The sequence below is a fragment of the Diorhabda carinulata genome, chromosome 2 (assembly GCF_026250575.1).
Source record: "Diorhabda carinulata isolate Delta chromosome 2, icDioCari1.1, whole genome shotgun sequence".
Taxonomy (NCBI): domain Eukaryota; kingdom Metazoa; phylum Arthropoda; class Insecta; order Coleoptera; family Chrysomelidae; genus Diorhabda; species Diorhabda carinulata.
The window spans coordinates 36,836,486-36,861,443 of record NC_079461.1 but is presented as its reverse complement, the minus strand read 5'-3'; the positions used below and the strand labels follow the sequence as shown (position 1 = coordinate 36,861,443).

The following is a 24,958-nucleotide window of genomic DNA, read 5'->3' as shown; positions in this document are numbered from 1 at the left end:
GTTTAGTCACAAGTAATGACGCGTTCGATGAATTGCGACCTTCACTCGACGTTTTTATTAGAAAAAATTCAGGTACAAAACATTAACCAAAATATATTAATTCATGGTAAATGCCTCTGCTACGACACGACGATTTCCTCAACTTTTTAATGTTATGGAGAATGGGCACGACGATTACACGGTCTTCACTGCAACTTTTACCTATAGAGTTATCAATGAAGCCGTCAATAATACGAAAACTTTTCTGAATCGAACTAACATCATTTCAAAGTCATTAAATTAACTATATGAACGGTTTACCACGTTCACCTTCAATCTTGAATGATGTCATCGTTAAAATGGGAAGAACATTTTCAAAGAGCAGTCAAATAACTTATTTGCGACATAATTCCGTTAAGTTAATGGCGTTCCTGAAGAACTAATCAACTTTATTGGATGTAATCAACAGATCCTTATAATTATTGAATGAAGAGGTGGTGCAATATCTCAGTGGCGGATATCACACGAAAAGAGTACCCCAAATTTATAATTGATATCTTCAGTTATCGAGGATTTACAAAAAAAATGTACCTCGTATTGAATTAGTTATTTTTCGACATCGAGATTACAATGGAACTTAACTAAGTTATTAGTAAATGTACGAAAATTTACTCCTAAATGAATTCTAGTCTCTAATCCACCCGATTTTTAATTTTGCTTTAGCTACCATACCAGGACATCGTATGTGATTGCTGGTTTGTCCATATAAATATGAGGTAAATAAGATTTTGAGGTCAATTTTGGTCTTAAAGTGACAAGATTTCAAAATTACCTGCTTCAGGTTATAGATTTAGTTTATATTAACCTCCAAACTCAATTTTTCAATTCATTACCTTCCACTGTATTTCATTAAATCACTAAAAAAAAAAAATGGTAAAGACTAGCTGCTAGTTCATTGTTTTGACCACATAAATAAATGAATTCTATACCCAAATCGATGTGTATCAAATCAAAAAATTAATTTTCTGTTGGAATGTTTGTAACGTACCCCATTTTTCAAATAATAAAATCTATATCGATTAAATGAATTTCATCGACGTAATATCTAACACTTCCAGCCCTAAGGTTGAATTCAGTTTGTTACTAAAAGTGATTGGACCCGATATCACGTTTTCTCGCTACAGTAGCGAAAGTCTTCACCTTAAGTGATCCAACCAATCTCGTGATGGCCCATCTAGACGAATGCATTATAGATAAGACCAGATATACTAGCCCTATTCGAGGGAAGTACGATAAGACGCTAATAGCTTCAACTTTGCACTCTATCGCGGTTGTTTTCTGAGCATCGGGAAGAGAGGCGTCGGCGCCGGATTAGAAATCAAACATATCCATAGACGTACACTAAGAAATCCTATTATATGAAAATATCGGGTGTCCAAGAATAGACACACATACAACGTGTACTTGAAAAAATGAAAAACAGAAATTGATTTGGGAAAAATTGAAATAAACTGTTTTTAAAATTGATTCTAGTTTCCGAATTTTTTGCTGTGATATGAATAAATTTTGTATTTGAAAATTTAATTTTTAAAAAGGAGAATATAATTTTTATCTTAGATAGGAGTCTTATAACTGATTATTTAACTTCGTCCGTATTAAATCCGTAGTTTCATTCATAAAAAATTAAATTAATCAAACTTAGGGTACCTCAGCATCTGTGTGGAATTAACAAATCAAGAAAGGATACACGTACTTTATTATCGTCTTGTTTAAGGTCAACTATACGAAGTAATTATTTTCATATGTGTCTCGGGTGACAATTAGTCCCTAAATTATTAGCAAAATTTTTTTGGTCGACCACCCAGGGTGAAAGTTATTCGATACTATGTGGATAGGGATTTACTGAACATATTTAATTAATGTTAGCACTCGTGTTCTGCTATTTTCACCATAAATTTTGTGGAAGTTTTATTTGATTTATATAGATTTCAAAAAAAAATCCGATAAACAAATATCATAGTATACTTTTTAAACTTAAAAGAAGATTTATACTGAAATAATAAATATGCCATTTTGATATTTTTTGACAAGAATTTCATCCTACGAAAATATATGATTGAAAAATCTCTTCCCCGATATTTCCCTTAAATTTTAGTTGAAATAACGGTAATACCATAGTTTTAACTTAGTAAAAATCAATCTACAACTGTTTCCAATAATTCCTTTTTTAAATACAACAGTATACAAGGTATTCCAAATAAGATATTCATTCATTTATTCCAAATTCCCAATTAATATCAATGACGTACCCATAATTTTCGGTTTTTCATAACATTTTTTGGATGTTATATTTTGAACCATCATATTCCATGATATAATACAAAAAAGCGAGTATTGTTTTTTGTCCTTTATCTTTTTGATGTTTTAATTTGAAAGGATAATTATAGTGACCCGTACCGCTAAGTTGTCGTCTGATAACCCCGACGTCCTCTGGGAAATGTATCACCCTTTCGAATTATCCATAAATTATCTTGTTTTAATCTACCGTGAAATGAAATGTATCTCTACTCGAGCCCTTCACATCACTAGATCAATGGAATCACTCTTAGTAGCAATTTTCATTATGTTAAAATCATAAATTGGTTCGGATTGATTTCTACGAATATTTATCCTAAATTTTTAAATAGTCAATCTATTTGTTTTTTAGCAAAGTTAACTGCTCTGATCAATGGATCAGCTATAGAATTGCAACTAATAGAAAAAGTAATAAAACTATTGAATAATTAATTTCATTTTCCTACATATAACAATCACTCAACGAGTCATGAACGTTCACTTCCTCTGTTATATAGATAGATACGTATAATTACGTACTGTGGAAAATACTAAAATATCTAAGTAATTCTATATAGAAATATTCCTTATTATTAATATCTAGCATACTTGTAAACATGCTAATTGATCGGTACGTTTGTGATAATTTCGAACTTCCTGTCTTTATCTTAATTAATATGAATTGCATCGGATGCATATGTAAATACGCGTATTTGCAAGTGCAGTTGTCACAAATAGTAATTTCGAATATGGTGATAGAATAACTACAAGTACAAATGATAGTAATGGCTTTTAAAAGACATATAATTATCAATTACCCCAATCAAATGATAATTATAAAGAATCATAATGTAACGAAAATGACTCGAGAGGAAAATAAGAAAATGAATGTGGGGAAATTAGGAAACAGAATTTTGTACAAAAAGAAATGAAAAATTAAAAGATAAGATATTAAAAAACAAAGTAAACGAAATAAGGAAAACTAATTGTGTAGTGCCACCAAGAATTATTATAAAAGGTATAAGAGACAGTAATAGAATGCCCTTTGTAGGGAAACTACTAGGAAAGAAAGTGACTAAGCTCTCGATGCCGTGCTTGTAGAAGTATTTGTCTTTCGCTTCAAAATAAGCTTCAGTTTCTTCATATGAACTGAATTTCTTACCAGCGAACATTTTTTTACAATCGGATAATAGCCACAGGTAACTGTGCGCCAAATCTGGACTATTCGGTGGATGAGAAAACAATTCCAAGTTCAATTCGTTCAATATAACCATCGTTGTTATCGACTTTTAGATCAGTGCTTTGTCTTGGTAAAACAGTGGTTTTGTATTCGACATATGAGGCCGTTTTTCCTTGATTTTCGCATCCAAACCATTCAACAACTCTATGTAATATTCGCTTTTGATTATCTTTCCCTTTTGGAGATAGTAAAAGAACAATATTCCATGCGCACTCCAAAATACTGAAGCCAAAACGTTCCCGGCTGATAATTACGCCTTTGGACATTTGGGGCGTTGTTCACTCGCTGTAGTCCACTCAGATGATGATCGTTTTGTTTCCAGAGTGACGTTATGGATTCATGTTTCATAAATTGTCACATATCGATGCAAAAAATCTGATTTATTACGAGTAAATATGGTCAAACACTGCTTTGAATCATCAATACGTTGTTGTTTTTGATCGACTGTGAGTAAAAGCGGCACTCACTTTGAAAAAAGCTTTCTCGTAATCAAATGTTCATGAATAATTGTAAACACAGCGCCTTCTGATAACTTTACGCCCTCAGTTATTTCACTTAAATACAATTTACGATTAGATATGGACTTTTTTCTGGAGTAACTACCTCAATTGGACGATCAGAACTTTCACCATCATCGATATCTGTACGATCACGTTTAAATTCAACAAACCAATAAAAAATGCTTCTTTTCTATAGATCAGAGTCCGGATAAAACTTTTGAAGCAATTCCTAAGCTTGTACATTATATTTTTTCATCAAGAAACAATGATAAATTAACACAAGAAATTATTTTGAAAATAACAAAAGTAGCTTCACTTAAATGACTGTTAGTTTTTTCTGACTAATCGAAATGTCATGAAATTTGACACATAGTCTTTTGAAAGTTGGTACTTCATAAACGTCACAGGAATTTGACAATGGTAGCGCCATCTGTGTATCAGTCACGTGATTTATTGAGTGTAATAGATAATGGAAATGTTTATGATACAATACTCAACAGATTTGAGCTTCTAACCAAGACATTCTTTGTTAAAGTAAGTAAAATTTTAAAATAAGAGCAAAAATGGAAGAATAAACGACTAGAATGGGAAGGGTATTGAAAAAAATCTTATTATTAATAATGGAAGTTGATATTTTCATCGCTTTCGAAACAATAGCCAATGAATGACCACCCAAACGTGACTCAAATTTGAAGCACAACTTAATTAACTGAAATCAAAAAGTAAATTGTTTTATTTAGCAGAAGATAAAAGAAACTAACAAGTAATTCAAAAAAATTCGGATAATCGGAGATCATTAACTAGTTTTTTGCACATTTAATCATATTGAAAGTTTCCTACTTCCATAGGAACAAATCAAGTTGGGAGATTAAAACAGACAATTTCTGAAAATAGGCTCTGACAATCTTTTAATGTTTCACTAATATTCTTTCAGTTATTCTTTCAAGTTTACTTAAGAATTGTACAAATTAGTAGATTTACTCTTGTTTGTGTTGCAAATAATTGTTCGAGTTTCAATATTTAACAATTAGAAATAATTATTAGTTTTTCGAGAATTTGGAACGTTACTTCAGATCGTATGTTTGTCTATTATCGATTATATTCGCTTTTAATATAGAATATTTTTATTTACGATTCGATATTTGAAATGATGAAGTTATAAATCGCAAAAAATTAACCCCACAAAAAATTTTTTAAAGTGCAAAAATTGTACGATTCCCTCTTGACGATTTGACCACACACGTCGAAACATCTCAACGATTTCGACAAGGACAAAGTAGAGGATATTAGGCGAAATCACAATAAAGAGATGGTGCTAGAAAGTCATTTGGGAAGAAATGATGTATCCCGTGACAGATGAACTGTAAATCCCGTTCCACTAAATCATTTTCACGTGAAACTCAAACGCGTTTTCTGTTTCTATGTTTCGTTATTTGACACTGGCTTGTTATGGTAGATCCACAAAAAAATGTAGGAAATTTCACTTTGATGATTATATATCACCCAAAGTTGTACAAAGGATGTGTTCGGGGGTTGATATTTCGTTAATGTGCTTTGGTTTCGGTTACAGTGTTGTACAAATATATAATCTCTTAAATAAAAGTTATCAATTTCTTATTAATTTCAATAAACGATGTGGTTTTTCGTAGAAATCATTCCAGACGTTTCGGTCACAAAAAATAATTATATTAACTTAAAGCGCTTAAACAACAGACATTTTATTCCGATGTAATTCCGCTGCATATTTTACTAAACAGAAATAAAAAAAGTAACATAAAATTGAGCGAACCGTAGTTGACATAAGAATAAATTCCATTTACAAATATAGCCACGGTCCCCGTGGCGAAGTATCTTTTCCATATATCCCATTTCCATTTGGCAACACGTGGCTCTCCGCAGTCAGCATTTTAAAAGGTTCTCGCTTATTACAATAAAAATTCCGCTTTTTCCGACTACTTTCCGGAAAATGCCTCCCTAATGTTGGAAGAAGCACGAGCGAGCTTGGGGTAGGAATGCAGGAAACTATCCCCCATATTAACTCTTGAAAAATAAAATTCCAATTTATAGATAAGACATACAAGGTGCACCAATAAATGCAACGATAAAAATTTATTTTAACGTAAAAAATCCATTACGAGAAACTTCTGGTTTCATATAGATTCAGTATTGTTAACCTCCGAGATATAATAAACTCTTTGATGAGTTGGATGCTTGCTAAAACTATTCTAGTGCCTTTTATAAACTATAATATTTGAAAAATTCTTCTTCTAGCTAGTCTACCAGCGAATATCACATAATAGTCACAATATATTTTTAAAGGCTCTAAAAATGTGGGTTCAAGAGAAGCCGTTTTACCAAACTGTTCTTGTTCTGGATGATTCCGAGCGCAAGACATGGTTTTCTGTAACGAAATATTTATTAATTTAGAAAATAAACATTTGGGAATTATGTATGAAGCAACATATCTTGTAAATGCCCGCCACGGCTTTTCTGGTATATGCACACCCTTTTGACGAAATTTTCAATAACGTTATTACTTACACGTGGTGGTATTTCATTGATACAACACCCAATAAAGCTTCAAATGTCTCGATAGGTGCAGGATTATTGGCTTAAAACTGTGATTCCTGATAACCCTACAACCAGAAGTCCAAAGGCGTTGAATCGCGAACGTGCTGAGGCTAATTCTGGTAACATAATCGTGAAATGACACGACCAAGAGCAAATTCGTGAAAAATCGTCTACGTTTCACAGGCGATATAATATGTGGCATCATTCTGCTGAAACCATGCGTCGTCAGAATCAATAGCTTCCAAAAACGGTCCAATTAATCGTCTAGACCATAATGCATACCATACAGTGATCCATTCGGGATGTATGGCTTTCTGATGAATCATTGGTGGTGGATTTTCGAAGCTGCAAACGCGATATTAACGATGCAATCGAGGTTAAATGTGCCTCATTACTGAAAATAATTGTTTGCAACCAGTAAGGTGCTCAAGGATCCAATTGATGAATTCTATTCGCTGTTCTTGGTCTTCTGGAAGACGTTTTTGAGTCAGTTGGATTTTGTAGGTATACAGCTCTGAATATTTAGTGAGAATTCGCCGAAGAGTACCTGTTGAAATGTCAAATTCTTGTGCCCGATGACGATTTTTGATAATCAGAAAGATTGTCAAATGTATTTAAATATTTTATTTCTTAATTAATTCTGTTTTTTTTTTCTTATTTAATTCTTTGAACATAATATCTTGAAAACAAGACGTGTATCCCTTAAAATTTGAAAAATAACTTCGCCTCTGCGTACAGGGTGAAGTAATAAATAAACTCGATGTGCGAAACCGAGGAACTCGCCCTAAAATTGCATTCAAATTATCCATGAAATGGAAAGTATAGTAGAATATACCATTTTTATTTAACGGCTGAAATTTATTGTCTAACTTTTCATCTGGAAATGTAGCTCGTGAAAGTTTACGTTTTTCGGAATTTTGCCCTGCATAATGAGGGTTGTTTATGACTTTATCCTTTGAGTAAATTATCGCAAAAAGAAAACAGAATTTCACGACTCGAGTGGAAAATAGAGATCCTTTATCATTCTTACGACTGTAGATAATAAACTGAAATTGAAAAAAGCCCACAATATGTATATAAAAAGGTAAAATTTAGGTAATTTTGCGCGAAAATAAAAAATGGTCAACGAAAACAATTTTCGCATCTTTAGCAGTAAATAATAGATTGAAATTTTATTTCGATTGTCTTAACTGCATTTTTAATGACAGTAACTGATATAACCATCACGAATTTTTCGGCAAAGCAGAAATAAGTGAAGGCATCGCGTGCTCGTTGAAAGAAAGAATTTTATAACACACAGTATCAGTTGATGTGTAACGGGTGAAAAGGAAATTACCATTTTCACAACGGATACAACTGACAACCGATTGAGGTAGGTCGAATTAATCAGATGAATACACAATGGTATTCGCAATTTAGCGTTTCGCGATCATTGTCCGAATCCCTTCATGTGTGCGATCCTCTTCACAACTCAATGACTTGGACATTCTCAATGATTCCCTTTAATTAGTCCACTATTAGCAAACAATATGAACGGTTTTATTGTTTGTTGCACCTGATTTTATCAAAGTTTAAAGAGTCTCAACGTTAAAGGAAAAGAAGGAGAGTTTTTTTTTAAATAATTATTCGGCATTTATAAATTTCCTTCAATACTTTCGGTAAATTGCTGTATTTGGTAGGATCTTTCAAAGTATTTATCCTTAGAACCATCTAGCCATTGATGATCCATCGTTCTAGATGCAGATCAACTTATTTCCATCTCAATTTTATGATTAGTAACAAAGAAATGATTGGATTGAAAATTCGGAACTATCTTGAAACCAAATTTGCTAGATTTACATTGGAAATAATACAAATGAAACAAATTACTTTTTGATTTAACTTAATTAAGTTTTGGGTGGTCATTCATTGACTATTGTTTCGAAAGCGATGAAAATATCAACTTCCATTACTAATAACTGAATAGTTTGACATTGTTTTCTCATTCTAGACGTTTATTCTTCCATTTTTTCTCTTATTTTGAAATTTTACTTACTCCAACAAAGAATGTCTTGGTTAGAAGCTCGGATCTGTTCAGTATTGTATCATAAACATTTCCATTGTCTATTACACTCAATAAATCACGTGACTGATATACAGATGGCGCTTCTATTGTCAAATCATTATGACGTTTATGAAGTACCAACTTTCAAAAGACTATGTGTCAAATTTCATGACATTTCGATTTTGTAGTATTAATTACTTTTTCTAATTATACCATGGTTAAATCAATTATCTTGATACATATTTATTATGCTGTTGCCCAAAAACGAACCCTTAACGATACGATTCGGGGTCAATAAACTAATACATTCGATTGGGGCTATCAAAAACTGTGTAGTGTAGTGCCCTCCAATTCAATTTTATGCTTTTTGACGCTCTATAGGTTTGACATATCGGCTGCTTGGTAATTCAGATCTCAATTTAAAGTTAGGCGTATACGCTATTACAATAAATCAGAATAACACCCTCACTTTCACCCCTTGTTCGAAGTGCAAATGTTAACTGGGGTCGAAAATTCTTTCCGGACCTGATAAAAAAAAGCCCAGCGTATACATCGTTTTGCTAATTTAATGTTGGAAACAGAAGAAAAAATTATGGGGATGGAAATTTTTCTATACGGGATGAATCCCAAAACTTCAATCAATATTAGAATATTTTTCGACTATTTTCTTCTATATTATGGCCGCATATTATGCAATATTTCATCTTGTCAACAAAACTTATTGATCGTTTTCTTTTCATGATTTTATTTAAATGTTTGTGTGATATTAGCTAATAAATCATTCCGAAAATCAATGAGAGCCCATTTCAACGTCTTATAAAAAATCATAAAAGGAGGCATGGTGTCATTTTCTGTATGTTTTCATACTCGGAACCAAAAAGATTTATGATAGTTATAAAAGTGAATAGCCAAAAACCACAGCCTAACTTCTATTGTTGTTGTCTCAAACAATTCGTTTACGATTCACAATGCTAAGCCTCAGAAAGGGCAAATATTTACACCCTTCTCAATACTAAAGTCCTTCATGAATTCTTTGAGAATTATTCCGGTCTCTTGCTCTTAGTTAAACTAAAAAATATATGTCAAAAACAGGAACGTACTTTCAAAAATTAATTTGTACCAGAACAAAAAATAAATTTTAAGAAATACCATTAATAAAAACGTAATCTAAGATTTTTTTTTTAATTTCAATTTGGTGGCTTTAGGAAACTTTATGATTTTCTTCATTTCCATCGGACAGTTAAGTGTCTCTTTGAGCTTGGTTTTTATATCAAACTGCTGGTATTATCTGCAGTCGGTGAGCGGACTTTCTGACGACATCAAATAACCGTAAGAAGTTTTGTGTCGTTGATGCGAAATCTTCTTATTGTAACAGCTTCTCTCCTAAATAAAAAAGTTTAGGGAAAGCTGAGAAATAGATGGGCGGATGTTGTGCAATGCTGTAGTACTCTTGCTCCAACATTTTTGAATGATCATCTGATCATCGGCAAGCTGAACTGTGCGATGGAAACCAGATAAGTGAAACTGCTATATCAAAAGAGTTTGGTAGATGTCTTTGGACTATTAGATGGTCGATGAATATGGTTGTATGGATGAAAGAGAGTCAGAGAGATAAATTTGAAAGCATGAAGGACCACCAGTGTAAACACTACACGTCTAGAGTAAACGAAAAGATTTTATGAGTTTCTAGTGACTACGCAACCGATACCGGATTCAGCTTTGTCCGTGTAGACAATTATAAAGATTTCCTTAATTACCATTTACCTTAACATTAACTTTAATGTTTACGCCAATTTGGTTTGAATTAAAGATGTGGGAATACGCCACTGATTTTTTTATTGTAATTTCTTTCTATTCTCTCGAATCAACCTTGCTGAGAATTAGAGATAACATTTAATAATGATAAATTATTATTGTTATCGACTTTGTGGGATAAGAAAAATAATCAACAGATATAACAATATGAACCTTCGAGTAGACATGATTTATTTTTGTGAAACTCTTACAGCACGCGATTTCTTCTCGTCTTTTTCTCGCGTAGTTTTCGCTAATACTGAAACTATTTTGATTTTGTGTGAATGATGTATTAGAACAAACTCACTTAGTTGTTCAATATACTTTTCTTAATTTATGGATCCATAATAACAAAATAGATCTTTTATCACAATTTATCTCAATTAAATTCATCGTTCTATCAGTTTGGACATATTTTACAGGTTGCTTTCCAAAAAACTTCGATTTATGAACCTTAACAGGCTTTATCATCCCTTGTTTTCATACAAGATTATGGTGGTTGTCCAAAATCTCAACTACAGTCATAAGATGACGGACTTAATCTTCTTCATCCTTTCCAAAACGCTCCAAGTTCTTTTGTTAGCAAATGCGGCAACCATTTTGTATAGATCTTTATGATCCCCAAACCAACAATTATATTTGTTTTAGCGCCACACCTTTCAAATCTAAGAATGTTATAGTTAAGCAATTGTACGGAAAAACTGTTAAATTTCGAATTACTGAGAATACATTAAAGAGTTACTGGACTTTTTCTACCAGAACCTGAACACCTATTCATAACTGGAACAAAATTTGGATTTCTGTATAGGAACTCTCGTAGATTTTTGGAAATAAATAAATAGAACTTTATTCTTTCAATGAGGAATAGAAAATAATATTAATATAATATATTTTGACATCTGTTATTATATTTTATATTCTTGATCGATTGATATCAAGTACAACTACAAAATAAAAATAAAAATATTTATAGTTAGATATGAGGTTATTGTTTGATTACGGTACTGTGAAACTGAAAAATGCTTTATTCGAAGTTAGTCGTAAATTGTGAATGACAAGGCATGGAAATTGCTGGAACCAATCTTATATGCACTGCTACATTTGCTAACTTGGAAACAAGAATGGGAACAGCAAATCCGTATGGTTCCTTTTGATTTATATACTCATTTTTATAGAGTGGTATTAGTTTAAAGAAAAATCGGGAATGTAGGTTATGAAACTTTCACGTTTTTACGCTTAAATCAAATTGAGATACAGTGAATTATAAAAACATTAAAACGCTATAACATTTGAAATTCACGTTTAGTATTCAGGAAAATTCTATTTGTTCAATTTTTTGTTCTTACAGTCTGCTAGTTACAAATAGAATATTATATTATCGTAGAAAATGGAAGAATAAATAGAAACCACATAATAAAGTGAGAATTTTTCATATATACCTTCATATTTTATAGGTTATCAAGTTGTTTGTTCTATAATAATATTTATATAAATAATAATATTCTTTCTTATAATTCAAACGCGGCCGTTTTCGTTTGATTTCTTCGCTTAAACGTTGCGATAAGTTTGATTCGGTTTTGAAGTGATGGAACGTAGCCAAACACTCGATGGAAACATCTTCACGACGTTGTTTTTGTTCCATTGTGAGCAAACGCTGCACCCATCTTACGCCCAGCTTTCTCGTGACCAAATTTTGAGTTAATATGCAATGTATCGCACTTTTTGAATTGCTGGCTCGAGCACTTCCAGTCGACGATCATCCAGTGGATTTTTTTCAACATTTCTGGAGTCCGATGACCAATTTTTTTTTCATGTTTACAAATTAACCGATAACGTTCAATACTAATGGCTGCCAATCAAATTCTAAACAACGTGGCTTCTTCAAACTTGTGCTATATAGATGTGTGTACTTTCTAATACGGTGGTTTTTTGCAAGCAACTATCTCTAGGTCAGACCAGGTACACCTTCCTCGTAGAAGGTCTTGTCCGTCCTAATAGAATAGAAACAAAGATCAAAATAACGGTCTGTTTGTATTATCTCAGCTATACCAAAATCAGCTTCTCCAAAAATATCCGGATTAGTCGAGAGGATAGTAGTTTTTCTAAATATGTGAAGCGGCGGCATTTTCAAGCTAAACCAATCTGGTTACCATACGTATCATCAAATTATAAAAATAGTATAGTGGAAGGGTTGAACTGAACCCTACACAGTCTTGCATTGACAATTTCTATCCGTTTATGCCTCGTAGTACCTCACACACACACAGACAGTCATAATTCTCAAATTCTAACCTAACTTTAAGGTTATGTTTTCGTTTGAATTGTAAATAAAATTAACGATCTATCCGTCAAATCAAATATCAATTTAAGATGTCGATGGTAGTAGTTTTTGCAAAACATAAAATCAATAGTAAGTGGTAAGTGAAATGGTATTGAAGAATACAACAGGATTTGACTGTTGGTTATAAGCTGGCGATATGTACGTTCTATAAATAGATTCAAAATATGTTCCTTTAACCGTTCGATAAATGCTTGAACGTATCAAACACCCCGTATTTGTTTATATAAGAAGAATAGTGAGAATGCTATTAATTTGATTATGAACCTATTTAAGGTACATAAAAAGTTATGACTAAGCGCACCATACGGTCAAAACCGTAACCCAATCCATAAACAAACCTCGATTTTCATATATGAATCGAATGCTAATTTAACGGTTGAGCAACCTCTCAACGTATCAAACGATTTTATGACAAGCGACTTGTAGTTCGTGTTTTCTTTCACCAGGGAACACATTCAATTCAATGGGTATTAGAATGAATAAATCAATATTGATGCCTTTAAGCGGATGGAGTCAGGATTAATGATTCGAATTTTAGAGTGCGAGAAATTTATTTACGATTATCGTGTTTATAAATGGTCTTGTTGTACACAACTTTAACAATTTGTTGGTTAGAAAAATTATTAACAGATTTATTCCACTTGAATATGAAGATAAATCTGATATAAAAGATAATTTATTCTTCAACGTACACCAACGTTTTCCAATTTAATTTGAATCATCCTTAATTACGTAACTAATAGATATGAAAAAATGTTTATTCAATGATAGCACAAAATAAAATATATGTACATATTATCGAGTGCAACTTTATATTTGTTTTCTATTTTGGCTCTGTCTATTTTTTTTATCAATCTTAAATCCTCCTGATCTCTATTATACTTGCATACCAACCATATATATACTAACCGTGTTTGAAGAAAAAAGAAAATACCAAGACAGCCGAGACAAATAAGAAACGTTCCAAAGTATTATAAGAACAGCAAAAAATAAATAGCTGAAGGAACACTGCGAAAATATGGAATGAATAAGGACAAATTGCACAGGACGACGAACAGAGAAAAGCTATTTGGGAAAAATATATTTCCCAACTTATTTACAGATAAAAGACTGATATCAGATTACATAAATGACCTCCAAAGACTTCTGTTAATAGTTGGAATACACAGCCGGCTTATGGGAACTAATATCAACACAAAATAAACCAAATTCCTAGTAATCGCCCAAAAGATGAGTTTCGTAGAATAGCTAAGAGATTCAACGGATCTTCTTCTTTTAGTGCCTGCTTCATTCTAATAAAGGTTGGCAATCATCCTTTGGAATTCTTCACGATCTCTAATCATTCGTATTAGATTTAAGGCATCACGTTCGTGGAACCAATCTTCATTCATTTTTCAAGCAAGAAAATATTATTCTGCCCTGGCTAGGCGCAGCCTTGTATCTTCCCTTGCATGACCAGCTGTAACAAATGTGACCAAAGTAAAAAGCTTTCCTTCTCTTTACAATGGTTAACAGTTCTCGTTCTCTGTTCATTCGTCTTAGCACCTCGTCGTTGGTCACCCGATCCGTCCGTGGTATTTTTTTTTTTTTTTTTGAACGGATAACAAAGTTTAACTATCTGGAAATTTGTTAATGTGAAAACTAGTCATTAGGCATTGACCTCAACCTCAGGATAAGTTTCAGCAAATGCGTACGGTACGTGCTAGGTACGGAAGGCTAGACACTGAAAGTTAACACCAGATTGAAGTCATTTAAGATACGGATCTATCGAAGAATACTATGGACGGTAAGAAAAATCAACCTCATAGGAAATTCTGAGGAGAATAGGTATAAGAGAACGTTAATTGCTGGGTACGATAAAACACAGGAAAGCGGCATACCTTGGACATGTGATATGGAGCAAAGTATTGGGCAGAAATATTATGTCGTGGCTCCACAATATCAAAAATTGGACAGGTAAGATAGCCACAGGTGGATTCATTATTAGCAATAGATAAAATTGTCAGAAGTGATCGCAAACATCCATTAATGGATAGCAGAAGAAGACGAAGCAATCAGTACCAGTTATTAACCTGGTGCATTAGCATTGACATTCAATAGAATTATTCATCAAACATGCAATACACAAAGGCTGGAAAATTTTAATTATTTTCGTTATTAGGTAATTCGATACATCTTGAAGATTTTCTATTTAATATCTACGGTGTTTTATAATTAAACACTGTTCGATGTATCTGTATCTTTTAAACGGGTTTGCTCTTCACCAACGTTCCCTATCCTCTCACATTAATTATTTGTGAGTCTTCATGAGCTTGATGAGTCCATCCCAAATGCCTTCTTTTCTAAGGGGCATCCGCTTATCCCTCATTTTTAAAATGTGGCCAAACTATCTCAACCTCTGGCTTTTAATAAATCGAACGAGGTTTTCATTGAATAGTCTGTTATCGATTTCTCTATTATTTTGGTTCCTCTATTTTATTTCGTGTATTCTAAATCCTCCATATATTAATCTGATGACTTTTCTTTCAAATATTCTCAATATTTTTTGGTCTTTTTGTGTCTTCACCGATTTGAATGAGTTGGTGGTCATAGAGATGTATTCCTATTGTAAGTTCTCCTTTAATCTTGTTTGATGATCTATTGGTTTAGTTTCCTTTTTCAAAAGTGATGTTTACAAGCTTTTTTTTCAAGAAATAGAAATTTATTTGAAGAAATACTTTTTAGTGTTTAGTCCGGGGTTAGTATATGAATAAGGGAAATTCGTAGATAAAACTGTTTTTAACATCAATATTCGAATGCTATTTACCCTGTATCATAGATAGATCTTTCAAAAAATTATTATATTAAAATAAGAAACCGACTTGTTTCGAAATTTTTTAATCTCACTATTTATATACTTAATAAGGAATTTACGCGTTATTTTATGGACGCACTGTGTATAAACATGTTGTTGGATATGAGTAAACGCGTACTTAAAAGTTTCTCAACTTCCTTAAATTTTATTGGTTCTTTTTAATAACATACAGGATGAATAATTATTTTCCTTATGTTATTTTGTTTAGTGTTTAGAGATTTTCCAATTCATTGTCGAGTTTGAGGGATATTGAAGACGAAAGGTGGAAATGAAACGAAAAAATCAAATATTCAAATTTATTTTTAAATATTCTACAGTCCATTAATATATACACAACAAGTAATAATCAACATAAATAAGAAATGAATAAAAATCTAGATAAACGATAATTGACATTAAGGATTACGACTTGGTTTATAATACACTTTAATTTACAGCCTACAATCATAAATTCAACAGTAAAATTCCCAGTAATTGAAAAATTATTAACTATTTGAAAATGTATCGTATCTAATTAACTTTAAATCAAGTTCCGCATAGTGAAATTGGTTTACAAACACAAATCAAAATATTTACTATAATAAACATTCGAAAGGTGCGTTTGATAATCCAAAATTTTTTAAAAAAGAACATTCCTAATTCAGCTTCACTGTATAAATAATGATGACAGATAGAAAGGAAAATTTTCTGTAATCTAGTGAGTTTGTTTATCAACCAAATAGTCGACTGTAAGAAAAAATCCAGCCGATGCTGAACCGTACTGATTTACAATAAGAACAAAATCCATTACGATTACCAAAAACCTGTTTGGTTCATCGAGTCATTAATTCACTCCAAATATTTCAGTTGGTTCGCTTATAATTCATCACCATCACCAAACCTACAGAGAAAAAGTTCTTTCTTTTTTAGGAAGAAGTGGGAAAATTAGGAAATGCCTGAAGTTATTCCGAAAAAAAGAATTGGAACTTTTCAAGTACGATATAATGGATTTACTAAAAGAAAAACGGACGAATTATACGACAATTTTGAAAAAATCTTGGCCGATAAGTCTACTTTGTATATATGTATGTTCATAAGACTGGTTTCCAGGAGTCCAAAAAAACCAATCGGAACAAAGACGTCAACCCAAAAGAAAGTCCTTAAAACTATTCCAATTTATTTAAGTCTTTTGGTAATAATTGTCCCTTCCATGATAATTATTTCTTGTAAAAATTTCAATGTTTTAATGACAGTAGCTGCAATTAGAACTGGTCATAGGTTATCAGGAAAGTAGTTTCCGATTCTTGTACTAGATGGTGTTGTAATATCGAGAATTCATACTCCCATCGAGCCAATTGTCCGTGTCACGGATGGTATTTGAGATACATTAGTCCTGTTGGATACTATATGATACTTAGACCAACTAATATGAAAGTTGAACTAGATTATACTATGAGTGAGACAAATTCTAACTTTAGAGTTATAACAAGGCCGTACGATGTGCGAAGACCAGCATCGCAGTTGTCGACCAAATGAGATGACGACTCTCCTGAAATGTTGAAGAAAATCTACTGGATGATCGTCGACTGGAAGTGCTCGAACTAGTAGACCTTGTAAGCATTTCAAAAAGTGCGATTCATAAATCTGTATCAAAAAATTTCTATCACTGGTTTTTTACTGTTTGGAAAGGAACATTTTTGTATATTCTCCACGGAGAATTAGGTAGAAACACCGACTGTGCTATTTACATTTAATACTGTTCTTGTATAAAATATGAATAAGACATGCACACGATTCCATATCACTACTATACAGAATGTTTAAAAAAATTACAATCGATACCTACTCGAAATAAAATTATTGAAATCTATTTCATTTATGTATAAAAAATTTTGGAAAAAATCTCATTTTTCATCGAAATATTAAAGTAAGCGACATTATCTGTCACTTGTCAAAGAAATTTATATCGACATTTAAATTGTGAGGATGATTGAGAAAAAATTTGGTGATTGTACTATTTCTTTAGACACTCTATAGATCTCCCAATAAATTAATTACATTCTAAATACCTAGTCCGATATTTACAAAGGAATTTTTTACATTTAACGTCTTACATGACTCTTTGGTTATCTGGCGGTTGACCAAAATCTATTTATAACGCGTTGTCGATAGTTTAAAATGTATTCAATCAAATCTACAATATACATAGTCGATTTTACATCAAAGCATTTTATGTATTTTTGATTTAATGAAAGCTTTTTAAACTATCAACAAACAAATAAACTTTTACATACAGTTTTTTTAAATTTCTATTCAACATCAATTACTAGACCTAGAAGGAGGACTCACCGAAGACCCTAAAGGTCTGGAAATCGTCGCATAGGGACTAAACCTATGATGAATAGCAGTGGGAAACATTGCTTTAGGTAGCCTCAAATCAGCAGAAGTATTAATGGAGGTAGGTGAAGGAGATCCGGACGAACTAGGAGTAGATGAAGGAGGAGGAGTAAGTTGAGGTCTGTGAGAAGCGGGAGGTCCTAATAATCCTGGTGGTAAGCCACTGTGAATAGGACTTTGCCACGAAGCGCCGCTACCTTGATTCCAAAGGTGGCTAGGAATACCAAGCGGTACCGATTGTCTTTGACCTAAAAATACTTGTTGATTAGGAGTGCTGTTGAGGAGGAAAGCTTGAAGTTCGTTGGAATTGTATGCCACACCTGCGCGACCCCACATTTGAAGTTGCGCCCTAGCTTTTTCCACCATAGCAGCAGAAAAAAAAGAGCTTGCGTTGTTATTTTCCGTATCGAGTGTGTCGCCGGAGTACAAGCGTAGCGACGACCGCAGGAAATGCTGATCCATGAAGAGACTATCCATTGGTTCTCTGAAACAAAATAAAATGCTTGGAACCAGGTTGCTTCTTGTCATATATATCAAAAACGCGATAAAAATATTGATAATGATATTGATAAAACTGATTCTGAAGATAAACATATTAAACAAAACCTTTTTACTAATTAGTTTAACTGGAGACCTGAAGACGCGTTTCAAATTTGAAAATTTTTCGTAAATCAATATTTGTTGCGCAACCAGTGCTACGGAATTCGATACTTTTCCTTAACGCGGTTTCCAATATGAGTCGGTTCACACTAGAATAGAAAGCGTGACAAGAAGTTGTTTCAATCGAAGTAGAAAATCGGAATTATTTGAATGAATATTTGAAACAATGGAATGAAAACAGAGATCCGGTTGAGCTAGTAGCTTTCGAACTGATTTCGACGTTTTAACTAAAAAATTCAGGCATATTTGGATTAGAGGAAAAAGTTTTTTCTTCATGAAACACCATTACCATTCATAGGTTTACGAATTTGTTTGTAGTAGTAGTAAAGTTTGAATTGCTACCATGTGTACCAGATTTAGACCCATTGAATTATTTTTCCAAAATTTGATTTAGGTTTATGCCTTTTTTGAGGAATGAAACGTGAAAATCAGAAGAGGAATTCATACTCCAGATTAGCCGAGTCGAGCAAAGCTAAAGAAATACTAAACTTTTTTCTATATAATTAAATCGATTTCTGCATAATATTTATTTGCATAATTGCACACATCGTTATTTATTAATTTTTGCACATGTTCAAAGACTTCTTAATCTTCTGACGCCACCAAATTTGTTGGTAAAAGGCGGGGCATCTTTTCTCATTATCACCTCAACGCGCAACTTCCCTGTCTCAATATTATTGATTGTTTTCGGTACAGGCTGCAACGCTCGATCACGCAGTTCTTGAGATTTGCTAGAGATGGACGAAGTAAATAATATGCTTAAGAGTTAATATTTAAAAAACACGGGAACGTTGAAATTTTTCTAAAACTATATGTAAAAAGTTATTCCTCGTTGACCTTATGAAATTATTATGGATAATAGAACGTACGAAAAGAAAATATTTACACATATAGTACAGTCAATGAAGGTGAAAATCAGGTGTAACCTCCGAATTTTTTTAAACTGACTGGAATTGTATGAAAATTTAGAATAAGTTTCGTCTTAGGCATAATATCAAAAGTGACATAACTCCGATTGATGCTTGTTATTTTTTAGGGGTAAAAACTATTTCTACGTGAAAAAAATTTTAAAAATTAATCATTTTAATGGCAAAAATATTGTTCAAGCGTAAAGATTAAATAGTATTTCACGTTCTAAGAGTATTTTATTATATATTTTATGTTTACAACCCTTATGTAACCTTTAAAAACAGTATATACAAGCATGTAAATATGTATGTATGTATGTACAGTCGTATACAAATATTTGCCTATATAAACGTTTCCAAACGCTTACGCGCACTCAAATTCTAACATTTTGCTCCGAAAAAATGTCATTGGTTTTTTAATCATAACCCGATGAATTTTAAAGCTACAGTATTCTATAAAAAAGCATTTTAATGGACATTTCAAGAGCTATAAATTGTTGAAGGGATCGAGGCAGGTCATTCTTTCACTACAGTGGATACTCTAAACGGTAATATCTCCTTTAATTTCAAAATTTACAGAAATAAAAAAGCTACGTTTTTATTTTTTATAATTTTTTACGTATCTCTTTTGATTTCAGGGTTATTATGCAATTTTAACAATACAAAAAAAACCAGTTTCCAACTTTTACTATATATTTTCCAAAAAATACTTATTCTAAACCGGTCTAACTTTGAGATCGTATGAATAATATTAAAATAAAACTAATTGTCGAAGATCTAAGTTTAATTTTAATTTTGGTGGAAATGGTACAGTTGTAACTGCTCATTTTTGTTTAAAAAATATGAGCAGCCAATTTATTTTTGACTATAGCTTCTTCAATTTTTGTCTAATTTATTTTTTCAAGTGCTCATTTTAAAAGTCTTTTTGAGTACCACAAAATCGACCTCTTTTCCGTTATTTGAAGTTGAACCCATCGATTCGAGCGAGTATTCTTTCCAAAATAAGTCTCCTTTAACTAATCATATATTCATATGTATTGAACGTAAAACATTTTTTAAAAAATAATCTTCTTTGTTTTTTTATAAGCTATAATTTTGTTCATCACACTTTTTCTAATAAAATGCGTAGTTTTCGAGTTATTCGCGCAAAATATGTACTTCCAAAACGTGGTTTTTTTCACTGAAAATTCCAAGTTTTCAATCGTGAATAACTAAAAAACTATTGATTTCTCGACAAAACCCGTCAATCGTATTTTATTCAGAATTTTATTCTCTATCGAATTCTGGCTTCATCTTTCATCCCTGATAAGAAATGTCCATGCCCAAGCGTCTATCAGCGCTATATCACTGATTGCACTAATACTGAATTCTAAAATATCCTTTCAATATCCTAGCTCAAACAATAACAGTTATTTATATATAATATTTCCCATCTCTATACCTAATAATCAATTCTTTATAATAGAATCCAATTCGGTAGATAGGGTCCCTTTTGAGAGCTGAAACGCCGCCTTACTACTATTGATCATGTTATGGGTTGAACCAAATTTATGTTTGTCTAACACCTTGTAATTATTTCACGCCGCTGCGGTGTGAAACGAATTAGAGGTACTGTCATTAGGGAAATATATTTTTTTTTTCGTTATTTCGGTGGTACCAACTGTTTTGACAAAAAAAAAAAAATACGCTGCAGCGAGCGGAAAACTAAAACGTATTCGATTTCTTTTCTTTTGCTCGAAAAAAAAGTTGTTAAAGTGTTAAAAAAATGATCAAACGTCCGTAATTACCGGTTTTAAAGGAAGTCGCACAATTACACTTGATGGAAAACGTAGCTAATGCCTTTTGGATGGGTTTTTCGAGTTCAAATAGTTTTTTTTTATGTTATCATCACCGTTAGACAATTCGTACGATGATAGATCATCCTGAATTCTAATGGATACGTAGATGGATACATTGTTGAATAAAATGCGTTTTTTTATTTCTAATTTGATGAATTTTCCCAAATTCCACTCTTATTTCCGTTCCCTTTAGAAGTCTAATTTATTAATATCGAAAGAAAATTAATCCTATCGGTCAATTGCCATTATTTGAAGAATACGAGGTGTGAACGAAAACTTCAATTCACGAATTATCACAGCAGCACGACACAGATTTCGAAAAGTTTCCATTAACGATTCCAATCATCTGATCAACGTTCGGTTGAGTCTATTCCCAGCTAAAAAAGCAGTACTTTCAGGAATTTTCAGTCAAATTCCATGAAACCTTTCTACTTTTTTTTTTAAATTAAGTATTTAATCTCGTAATTTTTATTACCATTATCTTCAGTGGACTACAGCATTTTTGTCGAAATAAAATTACGAATTTTTTATTATGCCCGTCTTAAATCGTGCTATTGTCTAATTTACAAACCAGTTAACAGTTGAGAAAATAAGTAGGAAAGCACGACAATCTACCTGAGGTGTGAGAAAATTCCCGTTCGTCATTATATCATCAAAATTCCCTTCGAAGACATCGATTGCTTTAAATTACAGGTCGGCGTTTGAAAACAACACCTCTAAGCGTTACTGCCACATCGAGCCAGTTTTGAAAACACGTAAATTAATTTCCATCACAATATGAATGAGAATGTGCTAGAGGTGGGACTATATTTGGTCGGATATTTCAGTTATAAATAAATAAGATAAAACAAATTGCCAGCCGGTAATTTTTTGTTTCGTTTTGTTTCATAAAGTGAATTTGAATATCTGGAAATGGAAAATTCATCAGAAATATTATGATTTTTTCGCTTTGTTCCATTCATTCATTCATAAAGCTTAACTAATTCTAATGAAATTTCATCGTCTAAAAAATATGTTGATAAATTACAATTCAGTAACCGTTAGTGAATGAGTTGAATCGATTTCAATTTCGTGATGAGAAGATTCTGATTTCCTCTTACAGTTACCAAAGTTATTTCAAAAATACGAAGGAACTTTTGGAAATTTGATTGAATCAACTATTAATTTTTTAGTCACAATAACATAAAACTGAATGAGTGACTAGAGCTAAAAGCTTTGAGGAACTTTTCGTCCAAAAATAACATCAAACAGGTGTTTGGTCTTCGGATAGGTTACTACCTCATCTTAAGACGATAGGCATGGCAAAAAAAACCGTTGATTCTACGAGCAAGTCATAGATACTGTAACTCTGTAAACGTCCTGCCCATTTTAGCAAAAGGTACCTCGAAAGAGTAGTACCAACAACGATGTCCAATATGAAGAACTAAATTATTTAACTTTTGGATCTATTTGAGAAACAATTTAGACATACCTGTCAAAATCTGTAAGTCTTGACGAATCTCTGAAACCCTTGGCGAATGGATTCGAATCGATTTTCAATTTCGTAATGAGCTGATTTTGATATGCTGTTACCGCCGTGAAAACGGTTTCGGGGAAAATGAAAGTTCTGTATTGTTCGACTTCAAGGTCGTTTATAGGACCGGAATGCTCTCGCCATTTCACTAGATGAATCCTCGGTTGGTATCTGTGCATTGAATTGAGAACAATCTGAAAAGAACAACACCATTAAATTGATAATTCGAGTATAATTAACAATAATAATACATACACACAATATTTCCATTTATAAGATAAGTAACGAAAATCTCGTCATTACTACAAGCAATTTCGTTCATACTTAGACCCAGTTATGAATAAAAGAAAATATTTATCATAATCCGAGAGTCGAGAAAGTCACATATTTCAGTATCAAAATGAATCGTGTCGAGCAACGTGCTGGGATTAAATAATTATTGACTCTAGTGCAAATTCATTTCAAGATTCGGTGTAATTAACTAACAGTCGTGTACAACAGAACTGTTAACACCTACGACGGATTCTTCACTACGATACAGTAACCAAAATGGGTGGAAATCTGCAAAAGGGAGTCGCAGTTACTCGTACTTTTTTCGAATTTGGTTCAAAAATGAAAAATAAAAAATGTTGATTGCTTACTGCCATAGCCGCAGAGGCTCGAAAAGGCTTTGAATTGAATTAATTATCCGCAAGATTTTCACCGGGTAATCTTCGAAATGTGTAAATCTTGTAAAACGTGGGCTATGATGAAAAATATGTATAAAAGTTTTATTGTAAATGAGTCAGGGGCGAGCAAAGCCTTCGTATTAATCATAATTTATAACAATTAAAAGTTGTAAGTAAAAATATACTGTTATTTGATTGGTGTATTATTTCGAACGTTCTCACGCTTCACGACATTTACTTGCGTACAACTCGATGTATTTCATTAATCACATATAATAAATGTGATTATTGTATCATTATTTCTAATTTCATCATTAAACTACTTTTTTCTGTGAACTACCAGAAGATATGGAGGATTCACTGCAATTTTCTAATGTAAATCTAATTGAAATGACCCTTATCAGTTTGTCTACATCTTCAATATGAGTGTAACACTTTAAAAAACACAAGTCTTCTTCTTCTTTCTTCGTATCCTCTGCCGTTTAATTATTAGAGAAGTTGTCGCTCCATCTCTCGCGAGGTCTTCCAACGCTTCTGCGTCATAAGTGCGACTTGTCTCTAGCTTTTTTAACCATTCTGTCGTCATTCATTCGATCTTTTTCTCCAATATCCATGTTCTTCTTCTCTTCATGTCAAAAAGTGTTTTTCCAGCGATCCCGCGCACTATTTTCTTTTTGTCTTCGATGTATCTGGTCTGGTTTCCGCTGTGTATGTAAATACAGGCGGATGACGGCCTTGTAGTTTCGGGATTTGGTCTCGATTCCGATATATTTCGGAAGATTGTATCCTTCAGGTAAACTGAGTTTCGCGCTGCTTTTTCCGTTTGGTTTCTTCGATTTCATCGATATTTCTATGCCTAGATATTTAAATTCCATTTCTTGTTGTATAATTTCATCATCTACAATCAGTTTGCCATCTAAAAATTGTTTTTGAGGTGGTTTTTGGTGCAGATATCAAATATTCTTCTCAATACCTAAAACTAGAGGAAATATTGAAGAGGACGAGGTCCAGAACTGTGAGATCAAATATATCGTTTTATTTAAAGTTCCACCTTATTCCACCTCTTCGTCTGCGTACTAAAATATAATTTCTCGAAGAAACAATTTCTTATTTCAAAAATTCATCCTCCGTCACCGAATTTTCCCCTATTGAACGTACCGTATTCGCGACTGATTTACGAATGAATATTTTCCTCTCTTACCTACCTTTTCCGTGTAATAATCTGTTGATGGGGTGCGTAGAACCGTAGTAGAGTGTACGGCAGCCATTGCCTCTATGCCACCAATCATTATTGCAGCAGCAAGAGTTAGGTGACGTGTTGCTTAGCAACTCCGCCGA

General features: G+C 32.5%; 1 protein-coding gene across 1 annotated transcript in view; it reads right to left on the bottom strand.

Moving 5' to 3' along the window:
• Window positions 1-15,939: 15,939 nt before the first annotated feature.
• LOC130904014 (T-box transcription factor TBX20-like) overlaps window positions 15,940-24,958 on the bottom strand; it is a 52,761-nt gene continuing 43,742 nt past the window's right edge. The window contains exons 4-5 of the mRNA XM_057816505.1: window positions 22,911-23,146; window positions 15,940-18,517 (exon numbers count right to left, since the gene is read on the bottom strand). Of these exons, the coding sequence (XP_057672488.1) occupies window positions 17,956-18,517; window positions 22,911-23,146 (798 nt within the window). The 3' untranslated portion in view covers window positions 15,940-17,955. The remainder of the gene's footprint in view (window positions 18,518-22,910; window positions 23,147-24,958) is intronic.